Source organism: Manis javanica, chromosome 11 (assembly GCF_040802235.1).
Source record: "Manis javanica isolate MJ-LG chromosome 11, MJ_LKY, whole genome shotgun sequence".
Classification (NCBI taxonomy): Eukaryota; Metazoa; Chordata; class Mammalia; order Pholidota; family Manidae; genus Manis; species Manis javanica.
In genome coordinates this window covers 96782445-96809367 of record NC_133166.1, presented here as the reverse complement: position 1 = coordinate 96809367, position 26923 = coordinate 96782445, and the positions used below count along the sequence as shown (strand labels likewise).

The following is a 26923-nucleotide window of genomic DNA, read 5'->3' as shown; positions in this document are numbered from 1 at the left end:
CTAAAAACTACACTCTGAGCCTTGCCCCTCAGAGTTTAACCTCTTAAATTTTAAGTGTCACAAAGGGGCACTGATTACAATTTCCTAGTGTTCAGTATACTTGCTTTAAAAAATAAAACTCATTCATGCTTCAGTTCCAGCAGTTCTTCTGTATAACTTACATTAGATTCATCCAGGAGTCATTATATTTAAATTTAACGATTATTTATACTAAAAACAAAACCAAACAAAACAGTTCACCCATTTCTTCCATCCCCCCACGCCCCACCTCTGGCAACTACCAATCTGTTGTCTGAATCTGTGAGCATGGTTTTTTTGTTTTTGTTTTTAGATTCCACATGTAAGAGAGATTATACAGTATTTGTCTTTCTCTGTCTGCTTAGTTCACTTAGCATAATGCTCAAGGACCATCCATGTTGTGGCAAATGGCAAGATTTCATTCTTTTTTCTTGGATAAATAGTTTTGCATGGCACATGCGTGCCACATTGTCTTTATCCATCCGTTCATTCATCAGTGGACATTTAGATTGTTTCCATATCTTAGCTATTGTAAGTAATGTTGCCATGAATATGAGGGTGTAGATACCTTTTTGAGTTTATGTTTTTGTTTTCTTTATATAAATACGTGGAGGTGGAACAGGAGGCTTTTTCAAAATGTCTGGGCCCTACTTCAGGGTGTTTGAATAGGCTGGGTTAAGGGGGAGAGAGGGGATGGCATTGGTGTAACAGCCCTCCCTCCCTTGTCTTGTAGTACATCATCCCTTTGCTTGGTTCCTTTCCTCGCCAGTCTCCCCTCCCCCAATCAGTACGTTCAGCTACTTTCTCACCATCACCCCTAATACGGTCACTCCCTTTCCATCTTGCCCCATTTGCTCTGCTAACCACTAACTTTGGATGAACCCAGTCCGGTCTGCCTCCAGTGTGGGCTATTGAAAGCCACAGTTCTTGAGCTGTGTGAAATTCTTCCCTGTGTTTTTAATTTTTTTGTTTTAATCTTTACTATTCATATTAGAATACCTGACCTTGCATGACACAGTAGATGTATGACTCTCAGTTAATAGTGATTCCAAAAGTGACTTCAGTTGTCATGTAATCCAGTTATCCAGGATTTCTGTGATTATATCAGTTATATCTCATTCATTTTTAAATATCAATAATGTTAGTAATGTTTCATAAATGAGAAAACAGGCACAAAATGGCCAGATAGTGGCGTCAGCTTTCAAGCATAATTTTTAAACTTCGAAAGGTAAGCTATTATGGTTATATATTAAGCAACCTTTTTCATATTCTGTTTTTTGGGTCAGTATAATGGCTTTAGCCCCACTGTTGAGGAATTTGTGATGGATTATTGTTTTTTTCTTTATTTTCTTTTTGAGATGAGAACTGTTCTGAGCAATTCTGGTCTGTAACTTTTGGAGGAAGTTTAATTGTTATGTTAGAAAGTGTGTGTGTGTGTGTGTGTGTGTGTGTGTAGTAGGTGATAACCTTTCTCTTTGGCTTTTAAGAAGAATTTAAATAATTCAGTTCTAACTAGAATTCAGTTCTAACTAGAGAACTTTTCTTCCAGTTTTTATTCAGTTGTCCTTCATTCCCTTTGGAAATAGTAGACCTGACCCAATTCTTTTTTGATAATTCAATTCACTGAACAGTATGTTAAAATATTTTTGTTCTTCTAAACAAGTACAATATGAGAATTGGCAGGCATCCATAGCTTCTGTTCTTTAACATGTGAATAATTCTATTCCTTGGTTAAGATATTGGCTGCATTATTATACTTACTGGTTCTGGGATAGCAAGGTATGATTTGAGGAATGTAGCTACTTCATACATAAAGTAAATGCTTTTTCTCTACAAGCATTTTTTATTTTGATTTTGTTAGTTATGTAACTTACTGACAGTGATCGTTAAAGTGGGTAGTAGTATGGTAAAAGAAGAGTAGATGTTGGAAATTAAATTTATTATTGAGTAAAATGGGGATTATTATAGAATTCAGCATGACTTTATTGCTACATCAGGATAATTTCTAAATAAAAAGTTGTTCCAGCTAGTTTCACTTGTTCTATTTAGTATGTCATGTGAGTCTTAGTAAATTGCCATTTAGTTTGAAAATAAAGTTTGGCTAAGTTGTGGCTGACAGATAAAATGTACATTGGATTAGTTCCTTAATGATCATACCCGAAAGTATTATAGAGATGAACATTGAGAACCATTTTATAATACATAATGTTAGATGTCTACTAAAATGCACATTTGATAAGGGAAAAATTAATGGAGAATAAAATGGAAAAAAGAAGGGATAGAAAAAGGTGAGGGGTTTGGGGTACATTGGTTTCCCAGGGATGCCATAACAAAGTGTACAAACTGGGGGGTTTAAAACTACAGATACTTATTCTCTCACAGTTCTGGAAGTTAGAAAGATGACACTGAGCCATCAGCCGAGCTATACTGTCTCAGGAGGCTTTGGGGAAGCTTCCCTCCTTGCCTCTTGCTTGCTCCTGGTGGTTGCCAGCAGTCCTTGGCTTGTAGTCACTTCACTCCAGTCTCCGCCTCATTGCCACATGGCATTCTCCCCGTGTGTCCCTTCTTGTAAAGACACCATTCCCCTCTTCTTATAAGGACATCATTCATACTGGATTTAGGTTTGGAGCGCACCTTAATCCAGTATGGACCTTATCTTAACTTGATTGTATCTGTGGAGACCATGTTTCCAAATAAGGTTACATTCACAGTTTGGGGATAGATGTATATTTTGGGGGACAGTATGCAACCCAATAGAGAGGGTTCTAAATTCAATATAAATTTTGATGTGCAAACCAAACACACTTAATAGATTTATCTACTTTGTATAAACAGGTAAGATACAATTTACATGAAAAACTTCTTTTTATTTGCAGTTATATTCACATATATGCTTTCCCACTGTATAGACCTAGGTATCTAGCAGTATCCATTCATGTAACAGAGATTGCATTAAGGAATATTGATTATGAGACCTGTATTTATATGCATGTGGAGCCAGAGACTTTTCACATTACCTCTTAATAGTCCAATATTTATAGAACCAAGCTAGACTTTTCTTGAGCATTTTAACTGCTGTTTTGTTCTTATTTATTTTATATCCATAACACTTAACAGTGACTGATGCTGATTTATTGAGTGAAGAATAAATTAATGGTGTGTGTGTGTCTCCAGCAAAGGGCTGTCAACAGAGGTGTGATATGGGGAGTGGGGAGTTTTCATATAGTAAATATATTCTCCTTTATCCCTCTTGGTGGCATTCCTGACATACTGTTCTACAATTTGCTCTTATTTATAATGGAAGTGTATCATTCCATATTAGTATACAAATGCTATGATTGTATAATATTCTATTGTATAGATACATAATAATTTAACTGATCTCCTTTATTTTCAGTTGTGATATGAAATATAAAATTTACCACCTTAACCATTTTTAAGTGTACAGTTCAGTATTGTTAAGTATATTCACATTATTTTGTAAACAATCTGTAGAACTTTTTCACACTGCAAAACCAAAACTGTACTAATGCAGCAGCAGCCTCCCATTCCCCCTGCTGGCGACCACCGTTTTTCCAGTTTCTGTGGATTTGAGCTTGTCTCCCAGTTCAGTTGTTTTCATCTTTGTACTTACAAGGATTGCCACAACAAATAGCCTTGCGTGGGTGTTATTTTGCACATAAATAAGTGCATCTGTAAGAGATTCCTGGAAGTGGAATTTCTGGGTAGAAAGATATTCATATTTCTTGCTTTTGATATATAGTGCCAAGTTGACTTCCAAAACTATTATACCAATTCATATTCCCTGTAGCCATGTATGATAGAAAAGCTGTTTAAATATGTCTAGGTAGCTTGTCAGCTAAAGAGAATTGGGAACTTGGGAAAGGAAAGGCCCCTGTGAAGGGAAGTTGGGGTTGCTGCATTTGTCAAGGGGTGGGGCTCCCCCAGGGTTCTTCTAGCTCATAAGGAACCTCTGATAGCCCTTTATGTGGTTTCCATGCTGCATTCACTTAAAAATCGTAAAATAAATTTTTTGCCCATATAGTGTAAGCTATTTGAGTATTAGTAGTAACATCTGATAGATTGAATGAAATACCTCACTTTGCAAGAAGGCACCACAAATTAGTATGTTCAGCCCAGCTGAAAATTCCCTTAACAAAATTTAAAGATCTGTAAAATGAATGAATCAGTGCCTTGCACTGAACTTCCAAAAAATCTTAAATGGGTTTTAACTGAAAAAAAAAATTAGCAGAACCCATTTCTCAAATGAGCTCTTATGAGGAGCCTCAGTATGTTAGGGTATAAATGAAGGGTGACTGGGGAAGGAGGTAGACAGGGAGAGGGATGGCAGGTGGGTTCTGGCCTCCCCATCCCTAGTTTATCCAGAACTTACCACACACTGGTGGCTCAACTTCTTTCCTCACAGCAATGAGATGAATGAACACTAATATATAATCAGCCTCTAGTAATTCATGCCAGACATTTGAGGAACCCTAGAAGCTTCTTTGTAGAATCCTGATGTTAAAACTGATGTACAATTTTATTTTCAATAAGGTAAATTTACTAGAAAATTTGCATTAACTGTGTGGAGAAATCAATGTTTTCCTTAGAGTATGCATACATGAAGGTTTTGGTGCAATGGCTTAACATATGGAGATTTTTAACAAATGTAACATCTTTATTAGTTTTCTTACTTTAAAATGAGAATACTTAGATATTTTTGTAATGTTTTCATATTTTATTATAAAGTAGAACTTGAAGGGCTCTGGGAACTGTCTCCCATAGAGATGAATATTAATAATTTAGAATTCATTTCCCCAGACTTCTTTCAGTGTATTAAATTGCATATAAGTTTATTCCTTTTTTAAAAAGTTGGAACCATACTATATACACTGTTTTATGATTTGCTGTTTACTTGGTAACAAGTCCTTTTTGGGTTAGTGTACAAAGATACCCTACATTCTTTTAATGGATTTATACTTTCCCATTTTATCATACATTTCTTATCCATTCTCTATTGGTGAACAGTTAACTTCCAATAAACATCCTTTATCATATATTCTTGCCTATTTGGATAAATATTTCTGTAGGATAAATTCTAAGAAAGTTCTACATCAGAGGTATTACTTACTACATTTTAATGGAAATTTTGGGGCTCTAATAAAGTGTTCTATCAATGTCCTGATTTTTATAGAAAATAAACTTACTTCTAAACTTTCCAGAAATTTTAGCTAGGTGCTATATCATTGTTAATTACACCAGTTTTTCTAATACATGGCTTCTAGAAATGGGAAAATCTTTAAAGTGACAGCTTTTTCATTCTTACAGTGATGGAATGGGGGGAAGATATTAAAGCAATTTCAAAAGATGAAGCAGTGATGCTGGTGAATCATCAGGCGACAGGAGATGTGTGTACTCTGATGATGTGCCTCCAAGACAAAGGACTGGTAAGCCGGCCTAAGACAGCAGTGGACAGCAGCAAGGCGGGATTGACAGAGAATCAACCAGTATTTTACTATGTTTTGGATCAGAGGCTTAGACTTTAATATGTAGACTTTCCTGGAAAATTTAGAAAATTTTAACAAGAAAATCTTACATAATTCTAAGTTACTCTATGAGAGGAATTTAGAGATGTAAAAATAATTGGGATAATGTGAATGATACCTCTATAAACTTAAAAAAAAATAACTGAAATGAAAACATAGTTAATGTGGTTCATATTGGGGGCTGTCTTGACGGTGAAGTGGTGGATTGCCAGTTTGAGAACTACAGACACAAAAGGCAGTATTATTGTGCAGGATAGGAGAGTAAAATTGATCAGTGAATTAGGTGATTGTGGGGATCTTTAGCTAGAATAAAATAAGTTAAATATTATTTTGTATTTCATTTACAAAGCAAATTGAAAGGAAAGCTAGTATTCCTAAGGCTGTGTTTGAACTGTTGATTTCACATTGTTTATATTGATTACTAAAATGTATTTATCAATTGGATAGGTTTAAAATTAATATAGTCTTATGCTTTAAAAGAATTAATTGCCTTAGGAGAAGTTAAAGAGGTTATATGCATAGAAAACTAAATAAATAGAAAGTGTGTAAAAATTAATGGAGTTAATAGTTGACCTAATAGCAAAACAAATGAACAGGTCTTTCTTAAGTACTTGATGTTCATTGGCAGCATCTATAAATGTAGAACACCATCTATAAGAGATGCTTTTGAAGGAGCTACCAGTCCTGTAGCAGGTGAAGGGAGGGTATAGCAAACAATAGTTAATTGCAGAGTAAGGCATGTTCTGTGGAAGGTGAGCTCAGCCTATACTGGATGATATGGAAAACTTGATAGAGAGGAGAGGACATAAACTTGGCCTTGAAGAGTGAGAATAATTTAGTTAGGCAGATTGGTGAAGCAAGGTCCTTTGTCCTTAGTAACAGTCTTGGCCAAGACACCAACGAAGAATAAGCCTGGGGTGTTTAGGTTCTAGAGATCTGGGCTCAGTAGGTTAGGTTGGGGTCAGAAAATGGGGGGAGAGTAAAGGTACATATGTTTGCTTATTGTGGAATCTGTTTATCTGGAAGACAGAGGCATAATCTTGCTGGAATGTAGAATAGATTCAATTCTTTCTTATGTTCAGAATCTTGAATTGTTAAAATACCACTGCACAGATATATTTTGCACTTAAAATAATATTTATTACCTGTCTCCTAAATTTATGATGTTAAAATTTTCTGAAAACTAGTTTACTTGATTTGTATCAAAGAGAATCCCCAATTAATAAACATTTATATTCTTCCTGATATTCTTCATACATTTGCAGTGACTATCTGAGGGTCTGCAGTGTCCATAACTGGTTTTTGAGTATCAAAGAATGATTAAAATGATCAGTATAAATATGCCTAATTTTATTACTTTAATTCCAGTATGGCATAGATTACAACTGTACTAACTAGAATATGAGGTAATCTGAAATCCCCCAATATGTGGACAAAAGAATATTTGGTTTGAATTTTCAGTCATAATATAAGTTGGTCACAGTGATAGTAATACAGCACGGAGAGTATAATCAGTGATTCTGTAACATCTTCCTATGTTGACAGATAGTAGCTGTACTAGTGGGGGTGAGGATTTAATAATACGGGTAACTGTTGAACCGCTATGTTGTATACTTAAAACTAATAGAAGATTGTATATCAATGATACTTCAATTTTAAAAAAAAAGAGTAAAATATTTGGTTTGTTCGTTTGCTTTTGTAAAAAGATTTCTGTTAGTCCAAGGTTCACTTTTCTGTCCAGAGTAATTTTGTTTTTATGTTCAGACTAGTTATACTAAACAATTTTTTTATTATTATTTGATATTACCAAATAATTTGAAATCTTGAAGAATTTTTTATCTTCTGTCATAAAAGAGTTATTGAGAAATATAAAGCTGGAAGCATTATAATCTCTACCTCTTGCCTAATAAATATAATACAATTTTAATTTGTATTTACAAGTAGGAATGTTAATTTGGTTTATTGCACACTCCATGGGCACATTCAAAGATAGAATGCTAGTGCTAAACTGTGGGCCAGTTAAAAAATGTTACTTTAATGACAATGTGAGCATAACATAGCCTTTTGAATTCAGAAGACTACTTTTAGCACTTGTCAGTGCTTCTCAGTGGGGGCCCCATTGGCACTTCGGTAGGACAGCGCTGTTGTCCTGACCTGTCCTGGGCATTGCTAGATGATTTCCAATCCTGGCTACTACCCAGTAAATTCTAGTAGCATTCGCTTCTCATTGTGACAACCAAAATCGTCCTTAGAAATTTCTAAACAGGAGAAACGTTGACTTCACTATAATTTCAGAAGGATATAAAGGAGTCATTCACGTAAGCCTCTTTACATGTTTTGATAGGTAGAAAATCTGCTTTCAGATAAAGAATAATTGATGTAGACCGATTTGTCTCTTGAAAATACCTAACAAAGTTCTGAGTGAAATGCCTATGGAACACTGACAGCGTTGCTTCAGGCAGCTTGTGTTTATTTACCCTCTTTTTTGAGGAATATGAAACAAAACATTAATTGTATTTTCTGAATGGGCTACTATCTTTTTAGTAAGTATCTGTCAAGTGAGGAGTCTTTCCCTTTCATGGCATTTGATGAAAAAACTGAATTTTTATTTGCCAAAAGAAAGATTAGATAAACATTTATTGACTTGTAACATTTCTCCTAAAATAAGTTAGAATTATCCATACAAGTCTCAGAAGATAGGTTGACTGTCTTGTTAAATTTGTTTGTTTTAGGTGACCCTTCTAACTGAAGAGGTAAATACATTATAAAAGTAAGGTCAAACAGAAAAGCTAGTTAATTTAGTATTGGTATTTTAAACCCAGAGACCTATAAATTATAGCTAAACTCATACTATGTATAAAGCTCAAAGTTTTTTTATGTGTGTGTGTTTATAATTTTTTTTAATTGAAGTATCATTGATACACAATCTTATGTTGGTTTCAAATATACAACACCATGGTTCAGCAGTTGCCCATATTATTAAATCCTCACTCCTCCTACTGCAGTTACTATCTATTAGCATAGTAAGATGTTACAGAATCATTGACTATATTCTCCATTTTGTACTACCATCCTGGTAACCAATTTATATTGTAACTGCAAATTATTATGCACCTTTCTCCCCTTCACACTCCTGCTTGACCCACACCAGCCCTTCCCCCTTGGTAATCACTAGTCCATTCTTGGTGTCTATGAAGCTCAAAGTTTTATAGGTTGAATCCGCTCATTTTTGTTTTGCTCCTTAGAGCGTTTTTCAATAAATTCCATTTAGTTCAAATCTCAATTTAACTTAAACAAAGTCGTCATCATCACAAAGCAAAGCAAGACTGAAATACGAGATGTTGGTGATTATTTTCTTCTGGATAAATTGAGCTGGGGAAATCAACTCTTCACTGGACATGTGTTTTAAAAAGTGATCTAATATAGTAAAGATTATGCTGTAGGAATCATGTAACTGAACTATTTAGTGATAGTAAAAAAATTTAAGGTATAAACTTTAATATGTTATTTGTGGGCTTTTATAATGCTTTTGTAAAAGCAGCGCATAGGTATCAGTGTTTATTTTTTTCCTAATATGTAAGTTCCTATAATTTGGTGCTTAGAGATGAAGTTTGCATTTGTTATTTCCATAGAAACCAAAGTAGAGCTGTCTTGTGTTTTGATTGAAGTTGTAGCTTTCATTTTAAGGCTTATAACAAGGAATGCTATTTCCTCAGCAGAGAAGAATAATAACCAATTAATTAATTAGACCTCTGTTTAGACTTTCTTTTAATTTTGAAATTTGCTTGGAATAAAGTCTTCTGCTTTAGATATGAATGAGTATTTTAATTAAGCTTATAGCCTTCATTTGATAACTGTAGCCATATTTTATCATATTCTTTGAAAATAATTTTACAAGTTATATAATAATTACCAGAGACTTTATTTAGAGTGGAACAAATTTGAAATCATTAAGTGAAATATATGTATGTGTGTATAGACAGATATGTGTGTGTATATATACACACACATATGTGTGTGTGTATGTATATGTATCTGTAACTTAGGATTCTAAGACTTGGAATCAAGATCTATTAGTTTTCATGATAAAAATGATGATGAAGGCAGTAAAAGTAGACTTTATAAAGGTGCCTTATTCATAGACATAACACCAGATTTAAGATATTTAGGTTAATTAAGAGTATGCTTAGATTATATTTAAAACTTAGAGACTTGGCTAGACAGTAGTCAGGTTTCTTCTATCCAACATTTAATTATTTCTTGCTTTTAAATGTTTTAGGTTGTTGCTCAAATGATGTGGTTGATGGATCATATTTTTAAATACACAAACTTTGGAATTGTTTCTCTAATTCATGGAGACTTCTTTATAAGACAGGTAAGTAATGAGCATTTTTTCCCACAGTGATAGCCTGATCAGATGGATTCTTTATTGTAACAAGAGGTTTAATAAACCTATTTATAACAGGTAGAGCCAGTTCTAGTAGGTCAGAGGCCATCTTCCTCTGAGTCTTTATTCCCTAAAACATTTATCTCAATTTGAATTTAAGTATGCATAAGCATTAAAATGCTGATAATGTAAATATTCTAATATCTACCCTCCTCCTCCCATCTAAACAGTACAATGTTTAGTAAACAGCAAGCACATGCCATATTCTCAGCTCTTCAGCTTCTTAGCTATGTGAATTGGGCACGTTAATTAAACTCTTTAAGTTTCCTCATTTTTCAAATGAGAATAACAGGTACTTACTTGCTTTGTGTTCTAAGGGCTTTTGTGGGGATTAAATGAAACAATACATGTTCAGCACTCAGAGCAGTGCCTGCTGCCTTTGTTATCATTTTTATCATGATTACCACTATGATGATCTTTATTTTCACTATTATTTTTATTTACAAGTCACTGTTACATGATATAGAAGGACTCTATATGAGCATTAGGGAGATTATTAAATAAATAAAAGAAAATATTTTGGGAATTCATAGTAGGAAAAGTGAATACACCAGATTTCTGTGAAACCTGAAAAAGTTTAGGGATGAAATTTGGCATAAATCTAAAGAATGAATGTGGTTTTGATAGAAAATGTGGATTGAGGATGGGTCCCAAGCATTAGGAATAGTTTCATGTAGGAAAAATAACCATACCCTGTTGTCAAGTCAGCACTACATTACGGTATTTCCATGGTATGGCTACTATTACATGCTTTGTTCTCTCAAAAATGGATAACTGAAAATATGCTATGCAAGAGTTTTTATGTATGGTAATGCCACATTTATCTGGAACTTATATATTTAGCAACTTCAACTTGGATTCTGCAGTATACCTGCACATTAATAAGTACTTAATGAATAACTGATGAATCTAATTAAGCCTCTTCTGAGAACCACAAATTCAGAAGTAAACTGGAAATGTGTAGGAAAACTTCTAAGCTCAATGAAAATAGGTGTCACAAAATACTTTACCTCAGACAGTTTTATGTACAAAACATATTTTTGTTTTTCACATGCTGTGTGATTACCTAGTTTCTTCTGGTAACATCCTTGGTTATTCTGAGCAGAGATGAATAAAAGCACTGGACCCTCAGAAGGAAGGGGCAGTGGGGACTGGCCACAGGCTAAGACAAAATATAGAGTGATCAGAACAGTTAAACAAAGAACCTAGCCTAATGTCTAAGAGTATCACTGGAAGAGAAGATAGCAGAACCGACAATTGAAGTTTATTTGCTGTCTGGAGGAAAAAGCTAACTAAGCCCCTTACATAATGCATCTGAAGAAATTTTTGGATTTATAGTGTTTTGTTAACAGTTGACCCTCATTATAATCCTCAGGCATCAAGAAGAGGCCAAATTATCAGTGCACTTTGAGGGGATAAAAATAGAAAATAATGTGGTCCTTTTTACATTGTAAATTTTTTTCATACTTAAAGATTTGCAAATTCATTTCTAAAGAGCATGTTTTTCCCCCTGATATAGAGTAATAAAAATCTATAACATGGGGAGAAAGGAGAAATGTTAAGGAAAATCTCTTGTGACTTTGCTACTATGCAATTTTGGTAAAATAGTTCCAAGAATGTTAAAAATATTTTGCACCTAGTCTTGGGAATTTAATAAGCAAATAAAGCTTAATCATAATCTATTTAATTCGGAAAATTAGCTAGGAAAATGTCTTAGTTGTTTTGCATTTGGAATAGTTTAACGACTGGGAGAAAGCGTACAAAGTATTTTGGGGAGCTTCTGTAATTGTGTTGGCTGGAAAACCATTAGCAAATGGGTCATACCAAAAAGAGGAATCTTTGTGATACTGAATTGTGGGTTTGGGGCTCTCCTACACATTTTTCTAGATTCCTCTTTTCAGGCTCCAAGTCCTCCTCTTGCCTCTCTTTCAGTCCATCAGAATGTCCTGTTAGCTTTACTTTCAGATTTTTTCCCCTGAATGTATCCACTGCTCATCAATGTGCTATAGTCCAACCTCACCAAACTCCCTTGTCTGAACTACTGCATAGCTACTGTGTGGTCTTTTCATCACTGGAGTCAGCAGATCTCTAAAAAATGTAAATCAGGTCACAACACTCCCTTGTTCGAAACTATTTAATGACTTCCCATCCCAAACTACTTACCAGGCTCAAGGCCCTTATCTCTTCTCTGCAATTTCCTCTCCTCCCAGTGTCTTCCTCATTCATCACGCTGCCTTGGTCCTTTGTGTTCTCATCACCTAGAAGACTCTGTCTGCCTCTCCTGTTCACAGGGCTTCTTCCCCAACGACCAGTTCTTTGCTCAGATTTTACCTCCTCAGATCTGCTTTCCTGACCCTGTCGACCCTCTTACTCTTCCTAACACATATGACCAGTTGAATTACACTCCTGTTTCCTGTCTCCCCCTCAACTCAGTAAGCTCCCGGAGGGTCTCTTTCTTACTTCTCTGTCTCCGTTGTGTAGGGCAGTGTCTCACAGGTAATAGGCACTCAGTAAAGAGTCACTGAATTGGAGCAATTTTTTTCTTTAGAAAAAGGGTTTATTAATATTCTATTAACTTCTTTTTATGCTATGGTCAAAAGGGGAGGTAATTAAAGAAAAATCAATATTGCAGTCTATAATTGGGATTTACTCTAGAAGCTATTATTTCTGTTTAAATTTTAAAGCATCTTAATTTCAAATGTACCCATACTTATTATATATGTGTGTCTACCTTCTAGGGAAAATCTCATCGTGACCAACAGCTGCTGCTTCTCAAGAAACATCTAGAAAATAATTACAGGAGCAGAGATAGAAAATGGATTGTTTTATTTCCAGAAGGGGGCTTCCTCAGGAAGAGGAGAGAAACAAGTCAGGCATTTGCCAAGAAAAACAACTTGCCATTTCTTACACATGTCACTCTGCCAAGGGTTGGGGCAACAAATATTATTCTGAGTGCACTTGTAGCACGACAAGAAAATGGAAGTCCAGCAGGTGGAGATGCTAAAGAATCAGGTATGATGGTTTTTCTCTTTTGTTGGAATTAAGGATTTTCAGGAGTTTCAGGAGATAACATTGATTTTTTTTTTGTATTTATAATTTTGTCCAATAGAAATAATAGGAAAAAGATGAAAATATAATTTTTTAATGTTTTCATTTATTAAAGTAGTCCATTCTTACAATAATTTGTTCAACTAATAAGAAATTAATTAAGTCAAGATGCCTTTCCCTTACCCTACCTATTCTTACTCCGTTGCTACAGTAAACATCCCTGTAAATATCTTGACATATTTGTGGAAATATGTCTGGTATAGATTCCAAGAAGTGAAATTACTTAGGTTAGAAGATATAGGAATAGAAATAACTAATTTGAAAAGCTAATAATAGATATATAAATGTAAATAGTAATGACATATAGTGTGTTTGTCATTTATCAAATTTAGAAAGTTTTGTTAGTGTTTAATACAGAGAATGAGTTGAATGCAGTTTGACAGTATTTATTAAGAGCCTTAAAATGTTGATAAATGACTCAGTTATTCCACTCAAACAATAACTTATCAAAAGGAAATAATCTGAAATACTGTCAAAAAAGTTTATCACAGCATTATTTCCAATAGCAAAAAAATGGAAATAGCCAGAAGGGAGAATAGATAAGTAATTATCAAATATCTATCCAACAGAATACAATACAGCCATTACAAATGGTGTTTATGGAGAGTTTTATTGGCTTGGAAAATGCTTATGCTCTAAAATGTTAATGAAATGGGAGGAACATAGAACTCTTATGAAAACAATATGAGCTCAGATTCATAAACAGTAAGACAGTAGAAAATGAGTGATAATCCAAAATGTTAGCAGTGATTGCTTATCTGAGTTGTAACAGTATGTTTTTTTTCCCATTTTTTCATATTTTTCTGAATTTTAAAGAAATAATGAATAGGTATTTTATCTACGGCCAGGAAAAAGTAAACTATACTCAAAGATGCAACTGTCTTTGAGATAGCCTGGTGAACTATGAAGACTTGCAGAAAATATTTGTGCCAATAGCATGAAAACTGTTTTGAACAGGTTTATCTAAGATACTGTGAAAGTTTGGTGATAAATGATAAATTAAAAAGCTGAACGCCATCAGTAGATGAATGGATAAAGAAGATGTGGTACACATACACAATGGAATATTATTCAGCCGTAAGAAGAAAACAAATCCTACTATTTGCAACAACATGGATGGAGCTAGAGGGTATTTTGCTCAGTGAAATAAGCAGGATGGAGAAAGACATGTATCAAATGATTTCACTCATCTGTGGAGTGTAAGAGCAAAGCAAAAACTCAAGGAACAAAACAGCAGTAGACTCACAGAATCCGAGTGGACTAACAGTTACCAAAGGGAAAGGGACTGGGGAGGGTAGGTGGGAAAGGAGGCAGAAGGAGAAAAAAAAAGGAGCATTACGATTAGCATGTATAATGTGTGTGTGTGGGGAGCACGGGGAGGGCCGTGCAACACAGAGAAGACAAGTAGTGATTCTACAGCATCTTACTACGCTGATGGACAGTGACTGTAATGGGGTGGGGGGGGGAACTTGGTGATGGGGGGAGTCTAAACATAATGTCCCTTATGTAATTGTAGATTAATGATACCAAAATTGAAATTTTAAAAAAAAGCTGAATGATTAACTTACTAAGCCTACCCTATTTCCATAATAGCAGTTTGGTATTTCTTTTCATTTTCTTTAGATAAAAAGAGAAATTGAAGGGATTGGTCCTTAAAGTGTGTGTTGCTGAATAGCTCTTAGGATCAGCCCAAGAAATAATACCTGTGAGATTGCCCTGAGTCTCCCTTTCAGTTTTATGTAAGCAGCTACTTGGCAGTTGGCTCCCATAATCTTTCATCATATATTAAAAAGACAAATTGAAAGAGTCTTTTCATAAAAAAGGAGAGTTCAGAATAGTTTCACTGCTGGAGAAACACTGTGGCCGTGTCAGCCAAGCCAAAGCTTGAAGGTGCGGGTCTTCCCAAGGGAGATGAGTCGCCCTTGGTAGTAAGAACTGCTCTTTTAAACCATTTCACCGTCAGACCCTGTGGCCATATCTCAGAGGTAGGGGCAGTCTCATACTAATTACATGAGAGTGAAGAAAAATGTTTTTTTCTTTTGGGGAGAAACCATTTCTGTCTATAACCAAAGCAAAGTAGTTTATTATTTATCTTAGTTAAAATTTTTGTTATAGCTCTTCAGGAAAAATCCTAAAACTTGTTGTATACCTTAAAACTTCGGGTACATTTATATTTTACCATTTTCTTCTCTGCTTTTTGGTGTTTTGTGTTTTATTTTCTTCAGTGTTCATAAGTCATAATTTAATGTTTTATTTCACATGAATACAAACCATGCCTTCATGTATCTTTTAATATGTGATCCATACACATATCAAAATTAAGTTGTATTTCATTAACTTACAAAGGATTCGTATTTTTGTTTAATAATAGATATTAATAGATATTAAGATGCACTCTGGTGATATTTTTCCCAACCATTTCACTATAAAAATTTTCGAACATACGTAAAAGTTGAAAAAACTCTAGTTAATATCTGCGAGCTGACCTACTAGGTTCTATAACGTTTTACTGTATTTGCTCTCTCCATCCTTCTATTAGTCCATCTTAGTTTTTTGGTTTTTTTAAAAATACATCTCAGAGTAAGTGGCAGACATCAGTATACTCCACCCTAAACATTTCAGCACTTGCATCACTGGTAGCATGTTAAAATGTGTTTCTTTACAAAACTCTGTTCCTTTGGCAATCAGTAATTTTAAAATTTATTTCTTTTTTCTTATTTCATTTATGGGTATATATTCCCCTTCAGAGTGTTGTCTAAAATGTTCATAGAACTTAAGGCCAGTTTCTAATTATCTGACATAAAAAAATAAAATACCATTGATTCGTAATGCACATTTGGACTTGTGTTTGAAAATTTTGTTTTTTTAATGCTCTCTTAAGTACTTCAAAGGATAGCCCATTACACGTTAGTCTGGTTTTCAGCATTCCCTGTGAGGACTCCCCTCTCAGTTCTCTCTCAGCCTTGTACTCCATGCTGGGAATGGGAACAGTGTGCAGATGGCCGAAGGAAACAGAACCTGCTTGCTGCCTCTCACAATAACACTCTGTCACCAGTCCTTCCTACTGGAGGGTAGACACCTGTACTGCTTTATTTGTACATAACTCCTGCTATAATGGGAGTTTTTTTGTTCTGTTTTAAACAAGAGCAGCAACTGATGATGATGTATGTAAATAAAATGCTTAAATTTTCTGCCTTATTCAAGTATTTATGTCTCCCAAGTTTCACAAATCTTGGTGTTTATATTGTATTATTTTTAGTAAATGGGTTTGTTTTGTTTTTAGGTCTGCATTTCACTTTTGTGGTGTGATACTTCAGCTTCTGACTTTTTCTTAGGCCAGTTTTCATGAGCAATAAAATATAAATTAGACCTGGGTAGTCCATAATTGTATTGAATGCTTGAGTGATGCATGTCCAATAAACTATAGCACTGTTACTTGTTTGTTTGTTTGAGATTCAGCAGTTTCATAATATACTATGAAATGCTTAATTTCATCCTGAGTGCATCATATAGAACAGTAACACTAAAGTTCATCCTATTTTCTTAAAGCAAAAGGTATATCAATAGGCTTTATACTCCTCAGCTTTAAATACGACAGTTTGGATTTTTGATGTGTGAGGAATGACTATAAAATTACAGTTGATTCTGCTGTGTAACATATTTCAGATTAAAATTAATCACAAATTATGAGGTTCGTGTGTAAGAAAGTAATTGTTGATGACTGTTCTAACTCCTCAGCTAATCTATACTATGTTATTTGCTGTAAATAATATAAAAATCAATCCAATTTTAAGTCATTTTATTCTTTCTTCTCAGACAGCAGATCAAAAGGCCTCCAATGGATTATAGATACAACCATAGCTTATCCCAAAGCTGAACCCATAGATATTCAAACCTGGATCCTTGGATACAGGAAACCAACAATTACACATGTACATTATAGGTAAGAATTCTACATGAGTACTGAGGATCTATCCCAAATAAAGTACTATCTCAGGACAGTATGAATGTTTTAACGTTAAATAAAAAGTTTTAATGTTAAAAATTTTTAAGCATTGGTGAAAACAGTTGGCTCAAAATCATTTTTATACTGAGTTTTTAATATGAAACTATCATTTGAAGCAGTTACCTTCACTGAATGAGAAAAGTCTCTGAAACTGGCATTCTAGAGGCACCATGATTACTTGGTTGCCTGACATTCTTGAATAAAAGCAATTATCCTAAAGGGCAGACATTAAGGATTAATATATACTTATTTGACTTAAGTAGATTTTTATTAATAGCAATGCATTTGGTTTTTGTATCATTATGTAAGATTTTATAATTTAGCCATGACTTACACTTACAGTGTTTAATATGCCTATGCACATTTGCATAAACAACAGCAAAAAATGTTTATTGAAGAGTCTTTCCTAGCTTCTTGAGATTTTTAGTGTAGATTTCGTTTTTTTAAAAGAATGTAAATGTGTGTATGTATTCATATCAAAGCATAAGAATGATAAGGCCTGGACAGATAGATCAGTAAAGATAAATTTTATTCTGTTTACTGGCCAAAGATCTCAATTCATGACAGCGAAATTACAACGTGAGCGGTTGGTTCCAAGGAAAATCCCACCTGCCACAAAGCTCTCCATTCAAGAGGAACATTACTCAAATTACTTGCCCATTGAGAATATATAGGTATATATAGTAGCATATTTTCATATGTGTAAACTTCCAGAGATTTACAAGTAGTTTGAGCTGGTATAATTTGAGATTTAAATTTTATGACTTTAAATACAACAGTTTGGATTTTTGATGTGTGAGTAATGACTATAAAATTACAGTTGATTCTGCTGTGTAACATATTTCAGATTAAAATTAATTACAAATTATGAGGTTCGTGTGTAAGAAAGTAATTGTTGATGACTGTTCTAACTCCATTCCACTTATGCTGTCCATTTTACTTAGTTTATTAAGCACTTACTGTGTACAAGGCAATGTGACAGGCCTTGGAAGAATTTCTTGAGGAACAGTTTTATTTTCATATATATGAAACTTATCTAACCTTCAGTAAGTTTTTAAATTGTAATCTCTAAATGAAGCTCAATTCTAATGCCCAAGCCTGAATGATATGGCTGTTGGCTGTATGTTTTGTACACTTACAGATGGTATCAGCACTGGACTTAGGTAAATCATCCTAGCACATCAAACCTCAAAAGAACTGAGACAAGAAAACATTAAATTATATAAGCATTCTGTTATTATAGTTGACCTTGCTTTTATTTTTTAACCAATAAATACAAGTTTTAGTTTTTTAGTTTATAGATACTCAGAAAAAAATGCATGGAATCATAAGGGGTTTTAGAAATAGAAGGAATGTCCATTTTTAGCAATATTGAAGTGCAAGGCTCTTAAGTTCACTGGAAGCAGCAGTTTTTAACCCTGGGCCTCTCGGATGGACCTCAGAGAATTTCTTAACTGAATCTCTGTGTAAAATTTTGTGTATGTTTGTAATTTTCCATATAGAAGGTTCAGAACTTTCACTCCATTCTCAAATAGATTAAGGTATTTTTTAAAAAGTTAAGGACCCCTGATTTAAGACTCAAAACCAAATAGTGGATAAAAGATGAGAAATGGTTAGTTTCATATGGAAAAGCACTTCTATTAATAAAGTTGAAGCTTCTCAGAAACACATTTTTATAGAAATTTTATTACCAGACATAGAAATAATGAAGAAAATTCTAAAATGTGCGATTAGCAGAGATTAAATTATATAGAATCATACCCCACCATATGAATTAAAGTACAAATTATGCCCAATTATTTATTTATTAACACCCATTCTAGGAGTCTTGGGATAGGTGCAGAGATATACTTTTCTTTTCTTTCCAGAATAATAGAGTTCATTGTTTAATCAATGATAGGGAAAAGGAAGGACCTGTGTTCAGGTGGGAAAGGGAGAGCAAATGAAGGTGCTAGGGAGGACAGAGGTGTCTCGGTGTAAGGATGGTTTGGAGCATTTGGAAGAAGTCGTGAGGTGGGAAGTGGGCCAAGTCCTTGGCAGCTCCTAATCGCTGTCAATCACAGATTGACTAGGTCTCCACTATTGTTCTAGGCCATCTGGGAACGAAAGATTGGTTTTTTTGTTTGTTTGGGTTTTTTGGCTGTTTTTATACTCTCTCTCAGCCATCTTTCTCAGTTCCAAAATAATCTGTTTATTGTTTATCCTGAATTTTTCCTACCAAGAATAACATCATTGAAATAAAAGTAAACAGACATGGTACTCCTTACCTTTTATTTTTTTCCTGTTCTTAGATTTTTTTTCCAGACTCTCCAGTTGTTTGGTTTTATATATATATATATTTAATTACGGTATCATTGATATACAAACTTATGCTCAGGTTTTACATGAGCAACATTGTGGTTACTATATTCCCCCTACTATGAAGTCCCCCCCACATATCCCATTGCAGTCACTGTCCATCAGCATAGTAAAATGCTATAGAGTCACTACTTGTCTTCTCTGTACTATACTTCCGTCCCTGTGCACCCCCATATTATGTGTGCTAATCATAATGTCCCTTAATCCCCTTCCCACCCACCCTCCCCAGTCCCTTTCCCTTTGGCAACTGTTAGTCCATTCTTGGGTTCTGTGAGTCTGTTGCTGTTTTGTTCCTTCAGTTTTTGCTTTGTTGTTATACTACACAGATGAGTGAAATCATTTGGTACTTGTCTTTCTCCACCTGGCTTATTTCACTGAGCATAATGTCCTCCAGCTCCATCCATGTTGTTGCAAATGGTAGGATTTGTTTTCTTCTTATGGCTGAATAATATTCCATTGTGTATATGTACCACATCTTCTTTATCCATTCATCTACTGATGGACACTTAGGTTGCATCCATTTCTTGGCTATTGTAAATAGTGCTGTGATAAACATAGGGGTGCATATGTCTTTTTTAATCTGTGATCCTGTTTTCTTAGGGTAAATTCCTAGGAGTGGAATTCCTGGATCAAATGGTATTTCTGTTTTGTTTTTTGAGAAATGTTTTCCACAATGGTTGAACTAATTTACATTCCCACCAGCAGTGTAGGAGGGTTCCCCTTTCTCCACATCCTCGCCAGCATTTGTTGTTGTTTGTCTTTTGGATGGTGGTGATCCTTACTGGTGTGAGGTGATATCTCATTGTGGTTTTAATTTGCATTTCTCTGATGACTAGCGATGTGGAGCATCTTTTCATGTGCCTGTTGGCCATCTGAATTTCTTTGGAGAAGTGTCTGTTCAGATCCTCTGCCCAGTTTTTAATTGGGTTATTTGCTTTTTGTTTGTTGAGGTGTGTGAGCTCTCTGTAAATTTTGGATGTCAACCCCTTATCAGATATGTCATTTATGAATATATTCTCCCATACTGTAGGATGCCTTTTTGTTCTACTGATGGTGTCCTTTGCTGTATAGAAGCTTTTTAGTTTGATATAGTCCCACTTGTTCATTTTTGCTTTTGTTTCCCTTGCCCGTGGAGATATGTTGATGAAGAAGTTGTTCATGTTTATATTAAAGAGAGTTTTACCTATGTTTTCTTCCAAGAGTTTTATGGTTTCATGACTTACATTCAGGTCTTTGATCCATTTCAAATTTACTATTGTATATGGAGTTAGACAGTAATCCAGTTTCATTCTCTTACATGTAGTCATCCAGTTTTGCCAACACCAGCTGTTGAAGAGGCTGTCATTTCCCCATTGTATATCCATGGCTCCTTTATCATGGTTAATTGGCCATTTTTGTGTGGGTTTATATCTGGGCTCTCTATTCTGTTCCATTGATCTATGGATCTGTTCTTGTGCCAGTTATTTGGTTATATTTTTAAAAATTTAAACAAGGATGAAATGTTTCCAATTAGAATAAGAGACTTAAAATGCAACATTAGAAATCGTATATACACAAATATGAATAGTATAAATAGCTAGGGTTAGGTCTCTCTCTTTTAATGTGAGGAGGTTGGCAAGAAAAACTTGGTATTAGCATTGATTGTGTAAAGTGGGAAATAGGTACCCAGAGAGGTAGGAAAAGGTGATCTGGAAATTATAAAGTTCACAGAAAAACAGTAGTTTTGCTTAATGTTTACTTGCTTATCTTCATCGATAGGCAGATTTTTTAAAACTTTATGTATTTTTTTCCTGCATTGAAGTATAATTTACCCAGAACATTGCTATTAAGCCATATGGTGCAAGCCAATTTTGTGTTGCATGATGTAGAAAGTATTTGTTTTCTTCTTAACCCCAGCTGCCTTTTTAAAAAAAATAAAGCAGCCCTAATTCTTACAGAATTTATTGGTGTGATCACTTGGTGATGGTGGTATAGCTGGGCAGGTCAGTACTGTGCTAGTTATTTTCAGTACAATCTAGAAGAGTATACATGTGAGAGTCAGAAAGCAATTATTCTGTTATGCTCAGCGCCTCTCAGATCCCACTTAGACTATTGTGTGTATTTTAATATCTCTGTTTTAAAAGAAATAATAGTGGAAGTTTATAAAAGGAGCTAATATGGATAAATCATTTTAGATCAAATCAAAGCAAATTTGGAGGTGGTAATAATAAAATGAAACATAACAGAAACATAATACTGTACTTGGAGAAACTAAGTATAAACAGGTTAAGAAGTTTAGCAATTCATAAATACTAAATCTGTAATAATTTTCGGTATATGTGAAGTAGTTTTGTCATATTTAGGGCAAATATCCGGGAGGGCAGGAACTGCCCTTCTTGTGTGGTATGTCCTGGGCCTGCTGAGAGCCACAGTATGCCTCTGGGTAGCTGGGGCGCTCTGTTTCGCTGTATTGTTCCTGACCATCAGAGTTCACTTGGGAAACAATACAATTGGCATAACTCATTTAACATTAATCAGGGTTTGGGCCATTTTTTATTTCCTTAAGGCACCTCTTCTTTTTTTGGAAAGCATTGTCAAAGCTGCCACATAAATTCTAGTACGTGTTCTGTATGTACCTCACTAGAACATACTGTGCCAACTGTATGCAGATCTCTGAGCAAGAAAGGCATTTTCCCTACAGAGTGGCTCCAGTCATAATGTGTTAGCAAAATTAAGTGCTTAGAAAACATTTAGTCCTTATTTAAATAGGGAAAGACTATCTAGATTACCAGAATGTGAAGCAGAATATTCTAGATTTTTAAGTTTCTCTACTGACGTTTAGGGGAAAAAAGCGTAGAAGAGCAATAGCTTACTTTAAATGTTCTAAAATAAACTGTTTTTCCTTCCAATAGCAGTTTTCTCCATTCTCAGTTTACTTCTTACTTTTTAGAGTTATGTTGACTTTTTTAGGATTTCTGGAAGAGATGAACCCTAACTATACATGTTACTACATGCTGTGGAATACTTTCCTAAAATACCAAATAAATGAGAAAGTAAAAATTTGTAACACATTTATATGTCAGATCCTATCTCACAAATAGATAGTGTTATCTTTCAAAAGTCAAAATTTTAAGGCTTAAATTTGAAGCTTATTCCTTAAAAACCTTCTGGTAAATGGTGATTAAGTATCGAGATCACTTTGCTAATTAATTAGGTCAGTTTACTTCTTAGTTTTTAGGCTTATGTTGATTTTTTAGGATTTCTGGAAGAGATGAACCCCAAGTATATATACACTTTATTATATGCTTTGAAGTACTTCCCTAAAATACCAAATAAATGAGAAAGTAAAAATTTGTAAAATGATTATCTATCAGATCCTATCCTACATATAGTGTTGTTATCTTTCAAAAGTCAAAATTTTAAGGCAAGAGTTTGGAGTTTAGTTAGAAAACTTCTGGTAAATGGGGATTAAATACTGAGATCACATTGCTGTAATTAGTTAGCCCACTGCATACGTAGCTCCCAGGCAGCCCAGCATAAAGTCACCCTGGCTTCAGTGAATGCATTGTTTGAGCACCAAATGATACACTGATGAAGTCTTTTTAAAACCACAAAGTACCTTACAAAATAAAATACTATTATTAAATTATATAAAGTGTATATGGATTATGGATAAATCTAGTATTAGTAAGTTAGCATTCCCCATGAATTGGATCTAATTGACTCATTACTTTAAGAGAAAAAAATGCCTTTTCTTAATCCTTATTTCCCAGTGTTATATATTGTTTGGCTAGGGAAATATTTTTTATTAGTATGCATGCAACTACATTATTGATCTTTTTCAAAAGTAAATCTTGTTCTAAAAGGGGAACCATGGCTTAACTATGAGAAACATTTGAGAGAACAGCCTCGTCCCACCCCACCTTTATATGCTGTCTTGTTGGAAGACAGCTTATTCCTATTAAAGATGTAATGGGCACAGTGTGTTGCTGTCAAGAAGTTAATAGGAAAATTAAACGTGATTAGATTTTAATATGGGGATAGAATGTACATAAGGATGAAAGTAACTCTTGTCCTTAATATAAATGTCTGCTTCACTCCAAATGAAGACCGTGAGCTAGCAAAGGTGATCCTCTCGTGCAGAAGCAGCTTGTATTTTCATTTCAAAACTCCTAAAAAGATACAACCATGAGTGTAGTGGCATTGATAGATTATACTAAAAGCAGGGGTATTGCTTTCGTGTCAGATTTCATTGGAACTCTGATTACTTGGGAAAAGTCAGTAATTAGGGGCTTTAGGCAAGAACTTATTTTCAATTTGGGGGGTAGGTATTCAGAAAAGGAATATTTAATGAATATTTTAAAGAAATTATGCTTACTGGCAAAAATAGGTAAATGTTAAACATTCCGACATATTTGCTTCAGGATTTCTTTTATTAATAAGCGATATAAATCATTTCTAGTAAAGTTAAGTTCCCACTGATCCCCTTCCCAGTCTCAAACCCCTTCTCTCCCACCCTGGAAGCTACTACCATCATTAATTTGGTTGTGTATCCTTCCTGTCCTAATACTTTCATTACACAGATACATTTATAATATGCAATACTATTTTGTGTGTTTTTTAAAAGGTGCATAACCATATATAGTTCATCATTTTGCAACACGTTGGTCTGTATTACTTACTGTATCTTTTTATTTTTACATCTGTGGCTCTTTGATTCAATTAAACTCATAAATAAATAAGTGCATAAATTCCTAACACTAATCTATCCCCATCACATGACTGTCACATATTATCTAGTCCTCCTTCTGTTGTCAACACTTGTTTTCTCAGTCTTTTTGCTGTTGAAATGAACACTGTCACAATGAACCTCTTACACCTGTTTCACTAAGCATATCCTTGTAAGTGAGAGGTAATGTAGGGTATGTATGTGCCCAGAAGTGGAATTGTTAGATCATAGAATATGTGCATTTTTATCATTACTGTGTATAGTCAAATAGTTGTCAAAGTTGTTCTACCAGATTACAATCTCATTAGTATATGAGAGATTATTATTCCTACAGTTATGTCAAAGTCATCACCTTTGGCTTCTACAAATCTGACAGGTTTGAAATGATAGAGCATTATTTAGACCTCAGGTTTCATGTTTATGCAATGAGTATGGTAATTCTGCAACCTGATATTAAAATGCACTGCTAGTGAAATCTAAGACTAGGGTGGAGCTTAGCATCTTTGTCTAAAACTTCAATCACTGTGGGAAATCTTAACGGTTTGCTCACTGATGTCTGTTTGCCCTGTGCCCATGGCAGCAGATAATTTACCTGTTTTGTTCACAGTTAATATTCCTAGAACAATACTGGCATACAGTAGAATGGAATACTTACTGAATGTAGGAATTCTAAAGTTCTTGCTGTCTGGACATGCACTGTCCAGTTATGTCAGCCACTAGCATATATGGCTACTGTGCACTTAACATGTGCCTAGTGTGATCTGAGATGTTCTGTAAGTGTGAAAAATACATACTGGATTCCAAAGATTAGTAGAAAAAATGAACATAGAATATGTCTCATTTTTGTTGATCACATGTTAAAATAATATTTTAGGTTTTACGGTTAAAGAATTCAATTTCTTTAATGTTATTAGATATTGTTATTGTGTACTTTGTAAAATAATCAAATTTATTTTTAAAAATAAAAGCATTTAGCTGTGAAAAATATATCATAAAAGGGGAAAAAAATCTCTCCCAGCATGTTCACATAAAATTCCTGTTTTATATTTCATTTTAATATTTTTTCTTATGTATGTTTTTAATGTAGCTGTAGTTGTAATATACATAAAAGTTATTTGTGTTCCACTTTGTCCCACATAGCATTTTAATGAACATTAAGCCTATAATACACATGAACTAGGTGTTAAGATTATAAATTTTATAAGTATTTTAAAATACTGTTATAAAGTCTTTATATTTTTAGTGACTTTCCAAAATCCTAGTTTGTGGATACATTTAATTACCCATTTCCCTATTGATCATAACTTTTCAGGTTTTATTCTCTTGACTTTAAATAACCCTGCTAAATATCTTAGAACATACATATAACTCTCTCCTTTATAATACATGTATGTTTAACCTGTTATTTCTAATGTTAGCTTGGAGAGTATTATTAAAATTACAATTGAATAGCAAGAGTGGTTGCCAGAAAGATAAGAAAAAAACTTAAGAAAAATTATCCACACTTAAAAACATAGTATAATATTTAGTAATTTTATGCATAAACCTAATATATTTGTGATTAACATATATCATTTTGGTTTTTCCTTTTTGTGTTTTCCCCTTACTTCCTAAAACAACAAAACAAAAAAGTTACAAGTTCCTATAAGTATTAGTGGCTCTAGTTTCAGAAATAGTTTTTCCCTTCAACACTTTTTATTATGGAAAATTTCAAACCTATAAATTAAACCCCACATGCCTGTCATAGCATTTACAGCAGATGCTGTTTCCTCCATGTTCTTTCCTGTACCCCACTGGATAAGTAAAGATAAAAGAAGAGCTAAGATAGTTTTGAAGATGAATGAAACAGAGGAATTCTTCCTACAAGTTGTCGATTAGTGTAGTTAAAACAGTGTAGCATAAGGGTAGGGCCCAATAATTGAGATTAGAAAATCCATACTTGTTTGGAAACCTGTGTATAATTGAGTAGGCACCACATTATCACTAAAGAAAAAAACACACTATATATTCAAAAAATGAAATAGTTTGGGACCATTGGTTCTAAATATGGTGAAAAGCATAATTAAAATTTCACCCTATACCATATCCCACAATAAATTTCAGATGTATTTTTATTTCAACATCAATGAGTCTCTGAAGTATTTAAAGAAAATATAGGAAGCTCTTAATGTCCTCACAGCAGGATAGGCCTTCCTTGCTATACACAAAAATCATAAGTAATTAAATCATGAAGAAAAAATATAAATCTGGCTGCATCAAAAATAAAAACTGGTGTATGCAAAAGACACCATAAAGTTAAGGTGCTGAAAAGCACATAACAAGTATTAATAGTAAGCATATATATAACCTAGTTTCTACGGATCAATAATAATTTTAAAACCTAATAGAAAAATGGACAAAGGATATAAATGACTTTATGATTCATTGAAATCAAAATATATGAAAAGATGAGGGAAAGTCAAAATAGAATAAAATACTACTTTTTGCTCATCAGTATTAAGTATTGATGAGGTTGTAGGGAAAACAACACACTAATTAGTGCAGCCAATTTGAAGAACAACTTGGCAGTATCTTAAGTCCTCTGTGACATAACATTTCTACGTGAGACTTCATGCCCCAGAGTCAAACAGGGGTATTAGTGCAGCATTTGTTTGCAAGAGTAAAAAATTGGGAATAACCTAAATATCTATCACTAGAAGAATGACTAAATAAAATATTACATATTCTTCAGA

At 34.0% G+C, this 26923-nt stretch overlaps 1 protein-coding gene across 8 annotated transcripts in view; it reads left to right on the top strand.

Moving 5' to 3' along the window:
- Positions 1 to 26923, top strand: part of LPGAT1 (lysophosphatidylglycerol acyltransferase 1) — an 80200-nt gene that overhangs the window by 35237 nt on the left and 18040 nt on the right. For 7 of the 8 annotated variants that reach the window (XM_037015187.2, XM_073216965.1, XM_037015186.2 and 4 more), the window contains 4 exons: positions 5347 to 5465; positions 9844 to 9939; positions 12750 to 13023; positions 16936 to 17062. In XM_037015187.2, coding sequence (XP_036871082.1) covers positions 5347 to 5465; positions 9844 to 9939; positions 12750 to 13023; positions 16936 to 17062 — 616 coding nt within the window. Of the gene's footprint in view, positions 1 to 5346; positions 5466 to 9843; positions 9940 to 12749; positions 13024 to 16935; positions 17063 to 17675; positions 18466 to 26923 lie in introns of those variants that run through there. The other variant, XM_037015189.2, reaches the window with a different exon arrangement.